The 21,145-nt window shown below is 38.5% G+C and overlaps 1 protein-coding gene across 1 annotated transcript in view; it reads left to right on the top strand.

Annotated features, from left to right (window-relative positions):
• Positions 1-21,145, top strand: part of LOC145344555 (ankyrin-2-like) — an 831,416-nt gene that overhangs the window by 728,355 nt on the left and 81,916 nt on the right. The window contains exons 27-35 of the mRNA XM_080191753.1: positions 1,682-1,784; positions 2,251-2,342; positions 4,091-4,138; positions 5,994-6,026; positions 8,606-8,830; positions 10,476-10,574; positions 15,035-15,189; positions 16,549-16,760; positions 16,897-17,101. Of these exons, the coding sequence (XP_080047879.1) occupies positions 1,682-1,784; positions 2,251-2,342; positions 4,091-4,138; positions 5,994-6,026; positions 8,606-8,830; positions 10,476-10,574; positions 15,035-15,189; positions 16,549-16,760; positions 16,897-17,101 (1,172 nt within the window). The remainder of the gene's footprint in view (positions 1-1,681; positions 1,785-2,250; positions 2,343-4,090; positions 4,139-5,993; positions 6,027-8,605; positions 8,831-10,475; positions 10,575-15,034; positions 15,190-16,548; positions 16,761-16,896; positions 17,102-21,145) is intronic.

Raw genomic sequence — 21,145 nt, 5'->3', positions numbered from 1 at the left:
ACACTTGTCCATTTCTAATTCATCTCAAAGTTAGCTGCCTTCCTTCTCAAAATAGCACTCAATTCCTCCACCCCAAGAAACATATGTAATTTTTGCTTGAGTGCACTGCTAGTTTAAGTGGCTTCCCTGGCACATTATTACGCTAGCCTCCTTCTATCTTTTGATTGAAACTGGCTCATTTGATTCCTTTCTTACTTCGAGGCTTGGATTTTCATCCCAGGATCAGATTCACCAAGTCGGGAGATTCCCCGGCTTGGTGAACCTGACTTTTAAAATTGGCTACTCACAGGTTGGATTTTTTGGTTGGAGAAAGTAGGCTGAAATAGGAGTTGGGGCAGGTGACCCTGGAATGAACATGGAAGCTGCTGGGTGCGAGGCTCAGTACAGTTTTGAAAATTAACAAAAATAAAATAAAAGTATCCGTCCAGCACTCACACCACCATGCATTTGCTATCCTCTATCCATGCCAAACTACGCAAAATCATAACCCTTTTCTAACCCCATCACTCCGGCCAACCCATGCCCCTCTATCTGCTCCCATTGTCCCCATACCCTCCAAGCTAACTTAGTGCCAGCTCATGTCATCCATGCTTCCCACCGTCCACCTGTTATCCTTACCCCTCCCAAATGGCCTGCGAATTGTGCGTACCCAAACCCCGTCTGACTCCAATCGCACCCCTGCAAATATGGGAAATGCCATGTTTTAGGACAGGACAGAGAACCCTGTGCATTGTGGCAAAAATCTCAGCCCAAGTTTTTTTTAGCACGCGTCATATAATATGGGAACTCATTGTGAGCAATTCAACTTGATCAACTTCTGTAGTTTCTTGTTTTAATGTTTGATGTTACTTGACCTCTTTCTAATGTGACTTAAGTAGACCTGTGTAAACTTAAAGGGTTGAACATGGTTATAACTGCACCCATTGAAATCTGCTTATAATTAATACCAGCTTCTGCAGGCCTTTTGGAACACAGCATAGTCACATTACTGAAAGATTTATGTGACTGACCACTATTTGCCTCAATGTACCTTCCAGGGGTTTGCACAGAATGGTCAGTGTTTACATTGCTGAACAGCTTTATATAAAGCCAGATGCAAGTTTTCTCATTACCACCTTGGGATTCTTGGGGTTGATTTTTAACATTCCCTTTAAAGTCTTCAGATTTTTTACATCAGTCATAGTTTGAATAATTAAAGTATTACCTTCAAGTAGAGGAGGTGCTAACTCCATCTGATGCACAGTGATGGCTTTGTGTTAGATAATGCCGCATAGAAAATAGTCTGATTCTTCAGTCATTTTCCCCATTCACTTTTAGAATATCTTGATTGCTCTGATAGGAAAAAAAAGCAAAACATACCATAATTGTGTTCAGCATTTAATATATGGCTTATTTGGGAGAGGAGATCAGAATTTACTCTTCACACAGTTTAAATGCTCCATCATTAAACTGGTTTGTGGAGACTTTTTATTTTGACTTTTTGAACTAGTTAGGGATTGAATATTTTGTCCCTTGAATTTAATGAATGCTGCCATTGGCCCTACTTTATTTTTAGTTATTAACTCCCACTCCCCTGGAAGTTGCATAATATGCTAATAGCATGCTTTCTTCACTCTCCTGCTCATCCCATTATATCACCTTTATGCTGCTGCATTTCCATTGCAACCGGCCAACCCATCAGCCTGCGATCCTTCAGTTCAGACAGGTCCAACACACCAAGCCATGGCCCATACCAGAGGGACAGTGCCATGATTGAAGAATTAATCACAGCTACAAGTAGCCAGGTATGCAAAATTGCATCTTTGATATGGTTTGAATAGCACATTTGCAATTTTAATGCGTAGATTTCCCTTAGCAATTATTAAATACATGCAGTATTTTCATTAATAAAAAAAATTCCTCTTTGCTCTGCATCTGATAAGAATAATTTTTCAGTTTTACAAGAATTGCTCTTGGACAACGTGTTTGTTAGTTTCCTCATTTGAGATGGAAAAACTAAGGAATAAAGTAGCACTTGTGTATTGTGTTTTGCTATAAAATGTAACACAAATTCAGTATTAATTCATTTTCATTGGTAAGATTTTTAATACGTACTTGGAATGAGAAGTTTATAATATGCATCCATTTACATTTCCATATGTTTTGAAATTGAATATTATCAATAAATTATTTTAAGTATGTGTCATAGTTCAGACTTTATTTATAGAGACAGTCTCATCAATAATTACATGTTTTCCTTTGGAATTGCAGGTAGCTCTGGCTAAAGGCCCTGACAAGGACTCAACATGGGAAGTAGAGAACTTGGACAATGTGGCTCTTTCTTCCAGTCCAATCCATTCAGGGTGAGATTTATAAATATATCTGGCAAGTACAGAGAAGAAAGGGGAGTGCATGTGTTTGTGGGGGAGCTGGGAAAATAGCATGTGATAGCCTGCGTTTACTGGGAATATATCACTGTCCAAGGACTTTTAAAATGCATTTTAATTTTGCATTTTTCACATTTAAGTAATTAGCTTTTAAAAAAGCTTCATCCTTAAATTACTTTATTTTTGCATATCTTCAAGGCCTCATAATTTTTCATAATCTTATTCCATGCACTCTAAGTAGCTTACTGGAGAGATATATAGCTTTTAGGGCTGGCGATTGGACAGGCTTAGCAGGAGGGCTCTTCATTCACATGGAGCGGGCAGATGGAAAGTACCACTTTGGCTTTGGGCTTACATTTGTCCTTCAGGTGGGGCCCCTACTTCACTCTGCATACCAATGCAGAATTTCCATACACCATCTATCCCATTTAGTAAACTTTCTCACATTTGCCACTTTAATCACTTAATCTCTCTCTCTCTTTGCAAAGTGGTTGGTAAGACTGAAGTTGGTGACATCTGAGACATAATAAATTTTCCAAAAGTTTAAACTTGCATTTTTAAATTATGTTCAAATTAATTGTTGAAATCAAAACTTTATTTGTACATATTTTAAACACTTGCTCAACATTTCAACAAGTGATATAGAGCACCCAATGTACCAGACTCCAGCTCCCTACATTATTCAACCAGTCCCAAAGATAATCTGCCAGTGAAGGAACAAAGTTTTAATAGCAAGGCTGTCAATTCAAGATGTCAAAGGCTCAAAAGGCAACAATAAATTATTCATATTTAAAGGAATAGCTGGCCACTCGATTTTTTTTTTATAATCATCTATCAGCATGGCTTCAAAGCAATTGCATTTTCAGTAGAGAAGCGAAGACAGCATGAATCAGAAAAAAAGTGCTTAGTCCTTATTACAAAAGGATACAAAATAAATCTTGAAAAATCTATTGCAGTAGAAGCCATTTACAACATCTTACAGAGAAAGCCCATTGGAAACTGATTTGCTGTAATGAATTGCTGTCGATTGGCCAACTAGCCTCTATCCACTTGGTCCATTCATTTAGGTAACAGCTGTTGGGTTTTAGTGAGATTTTTAACACAACACACCAGTGGAATATCTAAATCTCTCAGCTGCCATCTAATTGAAGTGCCAATTGGCTGGGTAAGTTGCTGAAGGGGACGTGCAAAAACTGAGCATCCAACGACAAGAATCAACTTTTTTAAACTGATCCAAACAGAGCTGAAATTTATAGCTGACTGTTCTGTTGACCTATTTCACCAACTAGTGACCTTCTAGTTCCAAGTCTCCTGGCATTTCAGTCAGCTATGAAACTTAGCTGTTCTACCAACGCTCAAACATAGCTGAAAAATCATATTTAACCAAGAATCCACTACATGTATCCAGTAAAATCATGGAATCTCAAGGTTGATTAAGATGCAGTAATTGACATGAGACCACTGAAGCGAGGATCAGCAAGTACAGTGGTCAGTGACAATTGGTTAATCTTGATAAATTTGTCCCCAGTGAGGTATCTCAATTAAATGGCTTTTACTGTATTTTTAGTTGAGTTTAGTGAATGCAGTGATGGTTAACTATCTGTGAAATTGTCATGGTTGCTGTGGTTACATTTCTCAGCATCTATTTATTGTTCCCCTCCCCCATTGATACATCTTTTTTAAATCCCCATTGCTGCCTCCCACCTTTGTATCTTATCCTTCAGCTACTGGAGCAAGATGGTGCAAGACATAGGAACTTTCCAGCCAGCAGGGTGAGAAGACTTTTATCCTATCTGTCTAGATGGACGGGGTTGAGTGGAAAGGGATTTTAAGCCCACCCATCCGTTGGTTTCCAAGGAGGTGGGCAGTTAAAATGCTCCAGATTTCTTGCTCACCAGATTTTAAAAGATGCTTCTAGACAGGCAGCCCCCAAAGCTGGAAAGGTTCTAATTTCTATATGGCAATGGGGTCTTTGGCCTAAGTGCGGAAGCCCCCATAGTTTTCCCACCAGGTGAAGAGGTTTGAGGAGCTGAAGAATTCTTCCAGGTCTCCTTTGTAGGGCTGCAAGGAGCAGGAGTATTTGGAAGCTGACAGCTACTTCCCTCTGGTCCAGGTAGGGAGTTGACTGCTAGCATGGTAATGTGATAGTTAAAGTGGCCTCAGACTGCTGTGGAAGACTAGCTGAAACTAGTCACTGCCCATTTGAAAAAAACATTAAAAATTTTTCTCAGACCCTAGAGGTAAAAGGCCATGTTGCTTACTCTTTCATTTTGATAAAGGCCATTGTGCCCAAGTCGATAAACAATACTGAATATTCCAACTGAAAATGTGTGATTCCATGTTCCTTTTGACATTTTGTGCTCGTTTTGGCAGATAACATGAAATAAATCATTCATGTTAAATGAAGTCCTGTATGCAAAAGCTGAAATAACTTTGATCGTCCCATTCAAAAAAAGTGGTGGCATGGACAAGTGGGGCCGAGGTTATAAACGTCGATGACTCTATTCAGTATCACAACTATTTATAACAAGCTGTTTTGTGCAAATAACTCTGCCACCACTTACCTTGGTTATCTCTGCAACAGTAAGGCAGTACACAATGTTAACCGCAATAGCAAAGCATTTTGTTTCTTTGACACTGTAACTGGCATTTCAAAACAATCAAAATAATTATTGCAGAGAGGAATCTCCAGCTTATCAATTTAGGCCTTCTATAGTCTATGGCTTTGCAACAGATTCCCTAAGAAGGATAGTCAAAGTTCAGATTAGTGAAGTTATTAATGCTGATTCAAAGTCGAATCATATTCCATGAAGGATACCTGGCAAGAATCTACTTCTGGATTATATATTCAAATTTTAATTCAGGCTTTGTACTGATGATCCAGTTCTGTAATTGTTGCGCTGTTGTTCATGTGGATTTTTTTTTGAGGCTTTACTACTTCAGTGAAAGAAAGAACAGGAAGTCATGTAAATGACCTTTTTGAAGTCCCTTTGCACCCCCTCCCCTGGCATCAGTCATGTCTCCCAACCAACTGGGAACATGATAAGTACCTAAGGATCAATTTTAACCCTTTCCTCCCAGCAGAACTCCAGCAGGTGATTAGTTAAAAATAGGCAGCTTCTTACTATCATGAACATTGACACCATCTCACTGTCCTTAACATTAAACTGAAGGGTTTTGCAGGCGGATGAGGCACTCACACGAATCTTTATGCATTAATGCGATCATTATAGCATTTTGACTGGGGCCTGAGAATGAACACGGCCATAGCAACTTTCCTGCAAGACATAAGCAAGTATGCAGCCAGTGAAAGGGAAGCCCCAGATAAGTCAGAAAATGTCCTTTGTGGTTAGGAGGAGCAGTGATGTGCCTTCAGAATCAAAAGGAAAGTTGTGACCTCCCCGGCCCCAGAATTCTTCCCTTTTCTCCTGTCAGACTTTTCTGAATCTCCCCTTTTGCCACCTGGGCAGAAACCAGCAGACAGCCAAGAGCAACCTCATCTTCTATTACATCAGATGACAGCTCCTGTTGCTTGGCAATGTCTTGAAATATCGTGGTCATATAGTTTCTCCAGAAATTAACCTTCTGCTAGCTAATACCCTGCTTTCCATACATATTCTGTTACAGCTATTCTTCTCCAATCCCTGACAGTGAATCAAGGTGAAGATTTGCATCGTGGCTTTCTGTGTGAAACCATTTGCTTTATTACGTTTTGTAGCCCTTCCTTAACCTAGGATTAAGATGCCTCAGTGCTTTGTCTTGCATGGTCGGATTAACTAGGCCATTAAAAAACAAGTGCAAGTATCAGTATTTAAACTTGTATGTTGTTTTCCAGCCTGGTATTCATTTTTATTGGCTAATGGAAATTTGCACCAAATCTTTGTTCTCTCACATCAATGAAAGAAACAGGAAAACAAATCATGAATGATTCATGAAGACCATTCTGAAGAGATGATTATTCCATAGTAAATATTTCATTTGTTTTCTAGTTTGAAGGTATTAATTTTGTCTTTTTTACACAGCTGTCATGGCATGTCAAATGTTGTGATTAAAAAGGCAATGTCAATCTACAAGTATAATTTCTATCCGAAAGGTTAAGAGCATCAATGATGCAGAGCACTGAAATGACTTTTCTTTTTACTCAACTGGTATTGAGATGAATGAAAAGACCATTGCTGACATTATCACTGATGCAAAATGAATTTTTTCACGCATTCTCCCTTTGCTACTGTAATTCTGTTTTTATGTAAATAAATAATGAAGCTTGAATCTCATTCTTTCTGAACTGTGGTACAGGAATTTTATTGATATAGTTAAAAAGTAACTCTTTGTTGAATCAAAAAATGAAATAACCACACCAGTATTGTGGTTCACTTATTTTATACACTGAGTTATAACAATTCAAGTAAAGTGGGGAAAATACTTTTATGTGAAAGAGAAACATCTCTGCACTTGTATAACATCACTTAACAAGGATGAATTGGAATTATGCTTATTGCTTCATGAAATAATATTATTTGTTGTTGCCTCTTGTGTGCTTTGGTATCTTCTAAACAACTGTATTAATTTGAAGTTGTATTTTTCAATAGATGTGTGCCAACTAACAGTAACATAACAAATGTCTTGATGAAAAATGCATAATATAGTAAAGTTTCATTCTTCCTTATGAGGAAAACTGGCAAAATTTATACACACTGCCTGCTTGCGACTGGGATATTGTGATAGATGTTGAGCACAATCGGAGATTCATCTGCAGATTACATCCAAAATTGTAAATATTTTGAGAAGTGGTTTTGTTTCCTGAAGTTTCTGCTCAAACTCCTTTGCATTTAGCAAATGCCAAATCTGCCCTGAACCAACATAATCATTTGTTTTGAGACTAATTTGCATTAAAGTTGATTTTTTGATATGTTAAGAGTGCTAACTTGGTGCAGTTTAATTAATATAGTGAAAAATGGGTTTATCACAAAAATGAGCATTTTTAGGCATAGTGCAACCTAATTTGAAATGACTGACAGTAATTTTGAAAAGATACAAAACCATTTGCTTGTTATATGGAAATACAGTGGTCAGTAGAGATAAGCTCTCTTTGCTCCCTTGCTCATTTCATTTCAAGTTTATAAAATACTTCTGGACACAGGCTATGAAGTAACAAGTTATTCTGGCCATGACGTTATACCTTAGTTTACTAGCATACAAATGATACTTTGCCTATTTTTGAAGTGATTTGCAATGGAAATTGCTGACCAAGTGCACTAATTTCAATAAAACAAACTTGTACATTATACAGGTAAATGTACCTTAAGTGTGTACATTTATTTAATAAACATTGACCTCTGTTTATTATGAAATTTTCAGTCTTCCTATTTCTGGAATGAATTTATCAGATACAATGCAGCTTCTGGACTTTTGTTTAGCTGTTACTGGGCATTACTTCAACTTCAGCAGAATGATTGCTGAGAATGTTGACTTGCACGCAGGATTCAGCAGACCTATTCTTGGTATCTGTCCAGAACACAGTTGGATGATGCTTGGAGTTTGTTACAACATGCCATATTTGAGATGCTTATTGGAGATCATAGATTAGATTACTTGCTCTCAGCATTTACTCTTTGGTGGGCATGGATCCAAAACAGCTTTGTTGAATGTTAAATGTGACTGTATGAATTTTCTCTGATTTAATTAGGTAAGTAAATTTGAATTAAAGGAATGATTGTAAATTGAACAAATGGTTATAAGGGGGTCGACTTGATACAAATTAAGCTATGTTTAAGAACAAAAGTATGTTACTCTCTGTTATTCTACACTCAATTTCCCTCCCCCTTTCCCCTGAATTGGGAGGAGCTACAATTCATTTTTCTGGTAGCGCAGTATCTTGGATATCACTGATGACACCACTAGAATCTCTTTCAGTTTATCAGTTAAATCAAAAAAGAGTTCTGTTTATTGAGACTTCAAATAGAGAATGGCACGTGGAAATGTCATCTGGTCTGCCAGAAGATGGAATCGACTCTGGAGAAGGCTGCACCATCCGATTGAAGTCTAGGAATCCACCAGAGCCTCAGTTTTTACACCAAAATAGACATACAAATGTTCCATATGATCACGGTGATTATTCACTTTTTCCATTTATGTTTTGCCTCATGTGAATGAATAGCCATCAATCCACTACCCGAATCAAAAAGAAAGCTGCAAATCAAGAATAAAGTGGATAATAAAAACTTTGTATTTAATTGCAGTTTCCTGGTTAGCTTCATGGTGGATGCTCGTGGCGGATCCATGCGGGGCTGTCGTCATAATGGGCTTCGTATTATCATTCCCCCTCGGAAATGCACAGCCCCAACACGTGTGACTTGCCGCCTGGTCAAACGTCACAGACTGGCAACAATGCCCCCTATGGTAGAAGGAGAGGGTCATGCAAGTAGGCTGATTGAAGTTGGACCATCAGGTGCTCAGTTCCTTGGGTAAGTTCCTAAATATGCAAAGCCAATAAACAACCAAATTTTGTTTTTGCTTTGTTTAAAATACAGTCAATTCGAAGGCAATATTACATTCTGTAAATTTTGATAAATTTAAAGATACGTTCTTGCAGAAAGATTATTTATCAATATATGTTTCTTTGGATAACAGCTAACCTGTTAATATGCAATCACTGAAGAACTTATGAAGCTACAGCTCTGGGCAATGTGATACTGTAACAGGTGGTGGTGTCTAACTATAAATTTTAAAGAAATACAAAATTTAAGCAAGATGTGTTTTAGTATTAATTGCAAAAAGAAAATTATGTATTTATACTGTTGTTTTGTATTTACAGTACTAAGTAACCAAGATACAGTAGAAAGATATTCAGCAAATCTTCATTATAAGAGAATAATCACTAACCATTAGCAGGCTATTGTAGAACAAGAAACAGAGGAATAATGCCAAATTATCCAGCATCAAATTATACTTCTAAATTTATTCTCAAGTAGAAATTAATCTAACATGTATGTTATATATGTATAATGTAAGAACATGTGAATTTAGGGAACAGGAAAAGCCCATTATGTTCCACAAGCCTTTCTCATTTTAATTAATCAACCCTACCTACCCATCTACACACCCTTAAATCATTTCTCTCTTCATTAAAATGAGTGGGATTGAATTGTACATACATGTTTTTATTATATATCATATGGATGTTATTTGTATTATTAATCTGTATGGTCAAATTATGATTTTGACTTGATATTAAATTGATATCCCAACATCAATAATCCATTTAGCTATGCCCAATCAAGTCAATCAAATACTAGACAGCAAATGCATAGATCATTGGTGGACTAATCTTGCTGTAGTTATTAAGGAACAATATAAGGTCCGTGGTGACTGCAATATCCTATTAAATGTTAATATTACAGATATGTATCTGTACAGATCTGTACTGATACAGATATCTGCACTGGCATCTGGCTGGGGAAAAAAAAGCAGTGTGTCTCATTTGCATATTACTTACATATGTGCTTCTTACCATTCCCCACCCCCCCCACCCCACCATTCTTTTGCCCCTCAATCTTATGCCCCCTCCCTGACTTCACTTCAGCAGATTGACCTTTTAGTACACTGGTATGAAATGCCTTTGAACAGCTACATTTTGTTATTCCTTGAGAAACCTGCATATTGTGCAGCGAAGCCAAGGATTCAGTAAGAAGTTTAAAAGAGTGTAGAAGATAAGGGAGGAAATTAAGAAAATAAAAGAGGAATTAAACCTTTGATGAACAATCTTGCTTTCTTTGATTGTCCAGTAGGCAATTCCAGAATCAATTGTCAATCTGTTGATTTTAAGCTCCTGAATTATAAGATCTTACTGATTGAGACATTATCAACAATAACTATTGGTCAATTATTAATAATGGTAATATGTCTTCATTGTAAGATTGCAAAATTATTAATTTGTCAAGCATCCCTGCAGGTGAAAAGAAAAGGTACTGATTGCATGTTAATGATTTCAAGATAGGCAAACAATCTCCGCTTGAATAACTAAAATAAACAATCAGAACAAAGACTAAATGTTTGTTGGTTTTATACTTTTCATCTTCTCTCTTCCACTGCTGCTTTGGATTTACTCAGTAAACTGCATCTTCCTAACTCTCCTCCCCCTCTAAATGAGGGAGAAAGCTTGGTTAGCCGAATCCTGCAGCTTGGGCCTTCAGGAACCAAATTTCTTGGGTAGGAGAGACAAACAAAATGTTCAGAGAAGAATTCATTGGATGCCTCCATGCTAATTCCTTGCAACCCTTTCCAACATTCTGTATACTTTCTTTTAAACCCATCATCTTTGTCCCTTACATGTCTTGATATTTGTTTTGTGTATATAATATATATTATATATATATATGTGTTATGTGTATATAATATATATAATATGGATCACATTTGCCAGAAGTAACTATTGTGATGTTTTGTGGCTTTGTGTCATGAATGTTGTCATAGCTGGGAATACACGTGTTCAATGTACTAGGGTACTTCCTTGGTTGCCTTCCTCCCCATCCATTCCTTTTGTTATTTCCTCATGTGTTAGTGGACATTATAAAAATGTTCACTCATATTTTCCTACCCTTGTTAAACTGTGTATTAAATTGTAGTCTGTAACAAAGTGAAATGGAAATTGAAAGAAGTCTTATTAGAAAGATACAATACAAGTGTGCTGAAGTTCTTGTGCCTTGTTACCTATTTGTAGGCTAGGATCCTGCTGATTTAAAATAGTTAAGTCCTGGGCCTCAATAGGACTTAACTTTTTAAATCCAAAAAATAACTTCAACCCAGCATTTTGCCTATTTATAATTAGTGTGATCTTAATGGTCTTTCTTTCTTCCTCATTTCTGTCCTGTGATAATGCGTTTTTTTTCATTTACAACATGAAATCAAAATCATGTTCTGTTATACATTAAGATGAGTCAGCTGTGGTAGGGATGGAGGAGAACAATGTAAAATATTTTATATAATATATGTCAGTAATCAATTTTGTTTTGCCCATTCATACCCATTCATTCATAATTTTCTATTTTTATCTCTCGATGTATCTCCCAATATTTTCTTGCTGCTGATCATGTTTTCATTTGGAAAATGCTGTCATTTCTTTGCAATTATGTTTCCCATTACCATTACTGTTCATTCTCTTGTCCATTAGTTCTCATGCTGCTGTTTTGTATCTCACTTTTTCCAACTATTTTTACTGCCTGTGTTTTCAACTCTGTTGTTCCATTCCTTTGTGCAGTCAATCCGCATCTGATGCCGGGTAGCCTTATGTTCTATGTGATTAGTCTCCATGCAAAAAGAAAATGGGACTGGGAGCTCTCTGATTAGCGGTGGGAAATCTTGACTGCGTCACTATTTGATAATCAGATCTTTCAGCTCCTTTTATTTTGATACACATTCTTGACTAGGAAGTACATTAACTGAATCACTAAATGCAGAACCAGCAACAACACAGTGACTATTAGAGCAAAAGGCCACCAAGATACAAATATAGCCGGAGGTAAATGATGTTTCTAAGAATTATTTACTGAAGAACATTTCTTTGCATTTCTTGTTTCACAGTGTAAATGTATTCTAATATCTCTCCATTGTTAAAATAAAAATAAATTCTAGCAGTTTTATACTTGAGGAAGCAGCCCTTGTTCAGTTACAAATACATATTTCTGCTCAAGACAAAGGGCTGAATTTTCACCACGGAAGCAGGAAACAGGAGACGGATCTGTGTTTGGATCAGAAGCCTTCCTCCAGTGGGAAACTGATTAGAATTCAGATTTTCACTAAGCGAGACTTTAATTGATATAAAGATGGGTTTCCTATCCACTTAAAGCCAGTGGGGACAGAAATGGAGATGAGTCAGACGAAGTGAGAGACTCAGTTAGACACCTCATGGCAGCCATCATTGAGGTGTCTGGTTGTCCTGAGGGAGAGATTATGGTTTGTGCCTAACCCTTCTTTAGTACCAAAGAGAAGCAAGAGATCATGGGTGAGCTGGCTACCTGACACCAGAACACTGATTGATCTCAACCCAGATCTAAATGTTGATGACAGTGAGAGTGAGGAGGGAGGTCTCCTTCCCAGAGGGTGACTGGAGTAGATCATCTTGTTGTGCAGTGGGGGAACCTATTTTTTCAGCAACATTTCCTTCTGTCTCCATGTCCTCTCTTACGACCTGCTCCGAATCATTCCTGAGTGAACTGTCTGCTTCCAGGGCCTCACCATCTTAAAGGTCCACGTTCTTTTGGAGGGCCATATTATTGGAGAGCACAGCAGACCATCAGAATGATAGAAACTCTTGCTGAAGACTATTGGAGGGCACCACCCGACTGATCTAGGAAATGGAATTGCATCTTAGAAGCCTGATGGCCTGTTCAATCTGTTGAACAAGTGGAATTGGTTGTATCACTGTGCCCCTGTGTCAGGTTTCCATAGAGGGATGAATAGTCAACAACTCATAGAGTTCCCTAATCCGTTAGAATCTATCCACATGTTCTGGGGGTTACAGTGAATACCTGAGGCAGCCTGAAATAGCAAAGGATGAAAGAATCATGGTGGCTGCCAGGAACGTGAGTGCATGCTAGGAAGGACACTGTTGTTGTAGTTTAGAGGAGTTGGACATTCAGAATGAAAACCCTTTTTGTTTATGGATTTCACTGACTGGTCACAAGATTCCTTGGTGGCTTCAAGGATGAATTTGATCATGCTCTACATCTGGAGGAATCCAATGTCAGAGGGAATTTCCAATGCTAACTATCCCTGTGGGGGCATATTAATTGTTGGATGAATAGGCTATAACTCTGACAAAGTGAGGATCAGTTCCCTGCGAAATGCCACGGAAGTCCGTATCAAACCCTGGGAACCCTTCACCAGAGTGAAGAAGTTCAAGGCTACAATGACTTTAATGGCAACCAGTGCGGCAATGCACGAGGTCTTCGGAAATGAGGGCACAGATGTCTATGACCATTTGCTTGGAGAATTGTTGTGCCCTGCAACAGTGGGTTCTCATCATCTCGGGGTACCCTTTCTTCAGAAGTCAATGCTGTATTTAAAATTTGGTCTCCACTGTCTCTCTGTCCTTTGTTCCTTTCCCATGCCCTCCTGATGCCTTGGAGTTCTGCCCTCATCCCTAGGGAGGGTGTTCCTCTCTTTGTCAAGGGGCTCAAAATGCGATAAACATGTCCCACATCAGCTGAAACCTTCCTTCTGGGTAGATGGCCATCCAGTTTTCCTTGGAAATCTTGCCCCTTGCTCTTCTGCCCCCATGATCTTGGGGGTTGAGGTGGCAAGGTGACCCCTCTTCACCCCAGGCACTCAGTACCCACTCTTCTTGCCACTCTGCAATGTCAAGGACATCCCCTTACCAATTGTGAAGTCTCCCTTTTCCCTGCTGACCTTCTTTTGAGGCTGGAGTGATGCCCTGGGCAACCATGACTGGTTCCCCATTTTGTACCTATCTGTCTTCAGCTAGTTAGTTTCTGAACAGAACAGTGAGCTATATGATACTCTAAAAATTAGAACTTTATTCCCTGACAATTCAATTAGGAGGAGATTGGGATTCCTGTCTTTCCTTCCGCCACCCCTGCCGTAGTGATTATTGCCAGAATAGAGATTGGCGCCTTAAAATTGACACATTGCCTGGCATTGGTGTTTTCAGAGCCCTGCTGCCCCTTTTTATGACTTCAGAGGACCCCACAAGTTCAGTCCAAACTGCCTACAAAAAAAGGTCTCTTAAAAGTTGTCGGTAAGCTTGAAGGAAGAAACTTTAAGTACATTCATATATTAAATCAGCACAAATTCATTATATGGACCATCTAGTCATTAATAAATAGATGGGGAAGTTGAAAAACAGTGTGACAATTAACCGCAAAACAAGAAGTTTGTTTGGTATTTTGACCGCTAATCAGCATTTCTACAGTTTACACTCATTCATTTACTCATCATCATTGATGTTGTCTACGATATGATATTATTCAGGAAAATTTTACATCTGTGTTAGTCTACCAAAATTCAGAACTAATTCAAATCCTTGTGGAATGTCGATTGAAACTAGTAAGCCTATGTTATAAACTTTTGGAGATGTTAGCGATTTGTTAAATTGTTGAAGAGCATTTCAGGATAACTTCAGGACAGGAAGATGTTGAACCTGTTGTAAAACAGTTCAGATTCCCAGCATGTTTTTCAGGACCTTGTCCTCTCTGTCACTTGACTGGTTGTGATTTCAATTAAAGTTAATTCCAGGTCAGGCAATTATATAACAAGAGTCAGTAATTCAGTTCTCTATTACCTGATCACAAAACAGTCTTAGTGAACTTCTTAATACGAATGACTGCTGTCTCCTAGAAGGATAGCTTCTATTAGAAAAACGAGAGAAAATAAAAATGAAATAGGAAATACATTTTAGGTGCTTTGCTTTAAATGATGGAATGCACCTTAATTGATGCAACCTATTTCGCATGCAGCTAATTCAAGGTAACTTGACACTGAGGCAATCTCTGCGTTCCTATTTAGTTGTCCCTACATCTTGTACCTGTGTTAACAAATGAATGCCAGCTCACTTTGTTACTGACTATATAAAATTGGTAAATAGTGGCATGAGACATGTTAGAATTAGGTCAGCTTCCACATTTTACTCACTTTAACATCTGGTGTTTCAGGCCTGTGATTGTGGAGATTCCACACTTTGCAGCTGTGCGTGGAAAGGAACGGGAGCTGGTGGTGCTGCGCAGTGAAACTGGGGAGACCTGGAAGGAACATCAATGTGAATATACTGAGGAAGAGTTGAATGAAATATTGAATGGGATGGATGAAGGTACCAACCTTGTTGGGGTGGTGGGAGGTGTCAGGTGACAATTAATGAAAAAGAGCCATTGTAATTATCTTATGACACATTTTCAGTAGTTGTGAATCCAACATTCATCTTACCTTGTAGATGCATTTAGATCCATTAAATCAATCTGAATTCATCCTTTTACTGTGGGCTAATGTAGTAGGCCTCACCCTTGGTATTATTGGGAATTGCTGAAGGAGTTTGTAATTTTTGAAGCAAGTGTGGAATTGGAAACAGGCTGTAACAATGTCAACAGCTGCATGACATTGAGAAAGCAACATCAGTCACTTATTTAGAAATAAACTTTCAGTCATAGATTATCTTATTCTATGAAGAATAATTCCATCTATTAGAGCAAACAATAGAATGATGCTTTGAACTAGAAATAGTTCTCTCTCAATTCAAAACTTATTGGATTGTTTAATATAATCATTATTTTTGAATAACATAATTCATACATTCAGTTTTAAAATCTAAATTTTATCAAGATTCCAGATTATGGTTATGAAATTAAGGAATGATGTATCACTTCTGTGTGACGAGGGTCTGTTGAATAATTTATGACTTCTCAGTTGTACCACACAAAAAGTACAATTACTACTTCTCTCACAATGCAGGTCATCAGACATTGTTAGATATCACTGGTGGTATTAGCTTGAACAATATTACCAGCTAGTTTTGATGTCTGCAGACATGTACCCCAACCCATGATCAATGATTCCTGCCCTGAGCCCTTTTTTCAGGTGAAGGCTAGCACATCTCTTGCTGACTTCACAAAAGATGCACTTTCAATCTTCTTGTTTACACTAGCTGCTCTGCCTCTTCTCATCACCAGTCTTCCACCATTCACCTTCTTTCAGATCCTTAAGACCCACTCTCCACCACTCGCACCTTTATACTTCACACCATCTGTCTGCATTTTGTTGGTAGGTATCTTTCATAGGCTTCACCTAACATTGTCCCCAGTAGTATGTCAATGCTACGATGTTCAAGTATGGAGAATATAGCTTTTCCCATGTATTAGATTCACTCCTTGAAACTATTAAATTTACCTTTTAACTGCACCACTAACATTGGCATCGTTAAAATGTACAAACTACTTTGCTCAAGGCCGTTAAAACATATTGATTTAATAGATCAAAATTAAATCATAAACATGTTCTGAAAATAATGTATTTTAGTAATTTAGTGTTGCATTCAATTGTGATTTCTGATTCAATTACTTTTGGTGATTTGTTTTCTTCTTAAATAGATCATTGAGCAGTGGGGTGTACATTTATGATTAAGGTACACAATTTAAATAGAAAATCTGCAGTAATGATTTTTTCTTTCTAATTACAGTGCTTGACAGCCCAGAGGAACTTGACAAAAAACGCATTTGTCGTATCATCACCAGGGATTTCCCACAGTACTTTGCAGTTGTGTCTAGGGTGAGACAGGACAGTAACTTGATTGGGCCAGAAGGAGGTGTGCTAAGCAGTACTGTGGTGCCACAGGTTCAGGCTGTCTTCCCTGAAGGAGCTTTAACGAAGAGGATTAGAGTTGGCCTCCAGGTAACTGATATCTCAATGGTTTGAACAACATACCAGTCTGGAACCAATTATTAAAAATGTTTAAATAGGTAATATTAATTCACTGTGTTTTCTATGTAAAAAAGAGTTTTCATTGTTTTTCTTTCTTAATGCCCAGGCCCAACCCATGCACACTGAGCTAGTCAAGAAAATTCTGGGTAACAAAGCAACTTTTAGTCCAATAGTCACCCTGGAGCCTAGAAGAAGGAAATTCCATAAACCAATTACAATGACAATCCCCATTCCTAAATACTCTACTGAAGGGCTAATGAATGGCTACGGTGGAGATACTCCAACTCTCAGGTTACTTTGCAGTATAACAGGTAAGATAGCAGCACCTAGTTTTGAATGGTGACACCAAATGGAGACTTTTATTTTCACTCACACAACAAAAAACAGAAAATGTTGGAAAAATCTCAACAGGTCTGACAACATCTGTGGGATGAGAATAGAGCCAATGTTTTGAGTCTAGATGACCCTTCGTCAGAGTTGACGAAGGGTTAAACATTGGCCCTACTCTCCACCCATAGATGCTGTCAGATCTACTGAGATTTTTCCAGCATTTTCTGTTTTTTTTTGTTTCACATTCCAGCATTTGTAGTATTTTACTTTTATCTTTTGATCTCACTGCCTGGCTGCTCATCTGGTGAAGTGTGTCATTCAGTTGCCAGAGAATCTGTCTAATTTTCATTCCATTGAAATGAGAAAACAAAATGACCACTGGGATATGCCACTTCTAACGCTTCTCCACTCTAACCCATGCATGTTTACTCTGATTCTTTTTTTCCTGCCCATCAAGCATTTTTTTTTCAAGTTTGATTTTCTCTTGCAGCATATGCCTGCATTTTTCTCAAGTTCACTCTGAGACACTTTATTGAGCAGATTTAGAAAACTCATGCATACCTCAACCACAATATTCTAATCTGTCCTTTTTTTTTAAAAGTCCTCTTTTAAATTTCTCACATATAACTAGCCAATAACCGTGTATTAGATTCTAAAAGGTACTCATTAATCATGAAATATTAAGTTTCTCAAACTTGCCTTCCTCCCCACCCCTACTTTCCATTCTTGAACATAAGGTGCTACGTGTCCACCATGCAATTTTCATATTTAAGCAAAATTGAAAAATTGCAATCAGATCCTCTGCTACTCATATCACCGCTTTCAACAACTTTGAGTACAAGGGACAGATTTTTGTTGTGTCTTGGACCTTTAACATGGAAGTCCTGCCCACGTTTCGGATGGATCAAAGTTCTGTGAGTAGGGTTAGTGAGATGGGGTGTGATTCACAGAAAAGGGAAACCCAATCTCAGTAGGGCCATTTGAAATTAGTGCACAAATAGACTTCAGTTTAGTTGTTGGAATGGCCTTAAACCACAGTGTGGAAGTCATGAGTGGATTGAATAGGCATACACACTTTCGAAAGAAGAATAAAGTCTGCCTTCTAGTCATGATCTGAGGTTTTCAAAATTCTTTGCTCTTGAAACGTAAAAATATGCTTAAACTGTCAGTAAGAGTTTAAAATAATCTCAGCTGGACTGCTTTGATTGGCAGATGATATGATAGTGCAGTTTCAATAGAGATCTTTGTTGACATTTCCCCAAGAGCTATTATTAATTCATTCAATGCTTGGCTGAATTTCAAAATCTACAATCAAAACAACAAAAGTTCAACTTCACACTTTAAAGTGTCTATTTAAGAGTAAGCTGTCATTCATGTGGGGTTCGAATCAAGGTTTGTTTGTTTTTATAAGAGATGAACCAGTTGAGAAGAGTTAAAAGCTGTGAATGGGTTTCTTAAATGAGTTTGTTTTTTGCTACCACATGTGTATGAGTGAGAGATTGTATTAAATTGTTGGAAGTTTACTATTTTCATCTGTGTATGGCTGCTGATGTCTGAGTAAGTAGCTATGAAGGTGCTATAGGGAGTATGCATAATGGAGGAAATGTGAGGTGATGCACGTTGACTGACAGGACAAACAAGGCAAGGGAATACATAATAAATGACAGGACCCCGGGAAGCATTGAGAATCAGAGGGACCTTGATATGCATGCATACTGGTCCCTTAAAGTAGCAGGATAGGTGGTTGAAGTGTTTAAAAAGGCATATAGTATAATTGCCTTTATTAGGTGAGGCATAAAGTTTAAGAACAGGTAGGTTGTGCTGGACCTCTTGATTAATTGTGAATCCCAATTAGCAGTCTTCTCTCAGTTGCAGAGTGTGATTGATTGCACCAACATCGCCACAGGTGGTTTATGATCACCACATAGCTTTCTTCAGATATGTGCGCAAGGTTCCCTGGCAGCTATCACAACTTGTTCATACTGAAGAATTCCAAAGTATTTTAGCTCCTCAGGTACCAATGTAGATTCATGACTGGCTTCTAGGGGACCAGGGCTACCCTTTATGAACTTGGATAATGAGCCTACAAACAGATCGCAAGTACAAAAGAAGCCATGTTGTCACCACAAGTATAGTCGAGCAGGCAATTAGCATTTTAAAGATGTGCTCAAGATGCCTCAGTCACTCAGGTAGAGCCCTGCAATGTGTTCCTGCAAGGGTATCAGGTACAGTAATGGTATGCTGCATAGCAATGCAAATTCATTCTATCTGAAGAATCTTGTATGTTGGCTCCACAATTACTCAAGGGACTTCCCATCTTCCACAAGGGAGATAATAAACATCAATGAGTTGGACTCAACCATGTTCACATGGCTGAAGCCTCCACGATTATATATTGCAAAAGCACATGGTAATGTCGTTAACACCCTGGCCCCCTCACATGAACTCCAGTGACTGTAAATGAGAAGTCCATGCCATTAAATTGTATAATTATATCATGCCCAAAATGCTGGAAGTGATACCATGTCAGGATTCAAATCCAATACATGGTGTTTGGTTCAGCATACAATCCTTTCTTATGGATAAGACATATTGCACATGAGGAACGCAGAACTGTGTAACAGCAGTTCTTGGAAAGAGCTTGGGCACCATCCATTCCAGCCAATAGTCCAGTTTCTGAAGTAGGTGCCAAGTGAACATTCCTAATATCCACACACCTCTGTCTATTGCTCAACGTACAAGCTGTGACACCTGGATGCGAATGCAGCCAAAGCAGTGAGTGCAACAGATAAGCAATATTGCTTGCAAGGTACATGTCTTGAGCTACGATGTATACACCTAGATAAGTGTGTAACACAGCAGTGAAGATGAACATCTTGTATCCATGATGTTCAATTTGATGTGTCCCTCTTGCCCAGCGTTTGTTTGTGGAATCTGGTCATTGAGCCTCCTTTAATGTCAAGCATGAATAAGCAATGAAAGAAACATCAGGAACATTACAGTGCTTGAACCTTTGAACTCTGGAATCTTATGAGATACAGCAGAGAAGGAAGGAGCCTCAAAAGTATCACAAATCAGCCAGCAACTTTGCTTCTGCTGAAGGCACATCGAGATAGACCTCAGCAGGTGACCCACATTATTACTGATAAAAGCAGCCTTCAAAATGTTACCATTCTTTTTGAACTGAACAAACACACACTGAGTCATGTACAAATATAAGTAATTATATTCAAGAAGTTCTCAAGTGTGCCATATACAGTGTGAATAGCATAACCACGATTAATCTATTTTTTTCTCTTGGTGAGAAGGTACCTTTGGCTCTTGCACACTCCTACAAAATGTTCCTCTGTGTTTCCATGTTGGAGGAAGACTACTCACTTCTCTGCCTAAACAACAATGAGGAGTGGGGTGCCCTGCCACACCATTCAAGCACGTTGGGGGCCTCCTTCAAACTGTGGTTTTGAATCTGCACGGACAGCAGTCCTGACTGGCATGTCAGAATGACACAGCTGTTCAGGCACACGGGCTGATGGATCTCAGCCAGCCAACTCACGCTCAGTTTGGGCCATCTCCATGGCATCCTTCAAACTTTTCTACTGCAAAAACAAAGTGGTTTTATATTAGCCAGAGATATAGTGCGTGGAGGTGTATTACTCTTGACCGCATGTGTGCATCTCAGTGCTCATGCACATGTCCTACACGTACTTATGTGAGCTGTGTGCACACACAAGCCTCATTGTTGAAGCAGAGCTAAATACCATATCTTAAATCTTATCTACAGCATGTAGATATGATACTTTCCTACCAGCTCTGTCTGGATGAGCCCAGCCAATCATCTTACTGCAATGCAGCAGATCATTGAATCTTTACCTGCACTGAATCCATGAGCGCTGATGGTTTCCTGCTGTGCTCCCCACAACCACTATTTGAACCCAGGCCATAATGGTTGCTGCAAGGGCATTACAGTGCCATAGGGCACAGGACTGTTCTCCTCTTCTGGATCTCATATCCACTAACATGTGCAG

Source organism: Carcharhinus amblyrhynchos, chromosome 1, assembly GCF_965287045.1.
Source record: "Carcharhinus amblyrhynchos chromosome 1, sCarAmb.v2.hapA, whole genome shotgun sequence".
Classification (NCBI taxonomy): Eukaryota; Metazoa; Chordata; class Chondrichthyes; order Carcharhiniformes; family Carcharhinidae; genus Carcharhinus; species Carcharhinus amblyrhynchos.
Note: the sequence above shows the minus strand (reverse complement) of the source record. Positions and strands in the feature narration are given on the sequence as shown.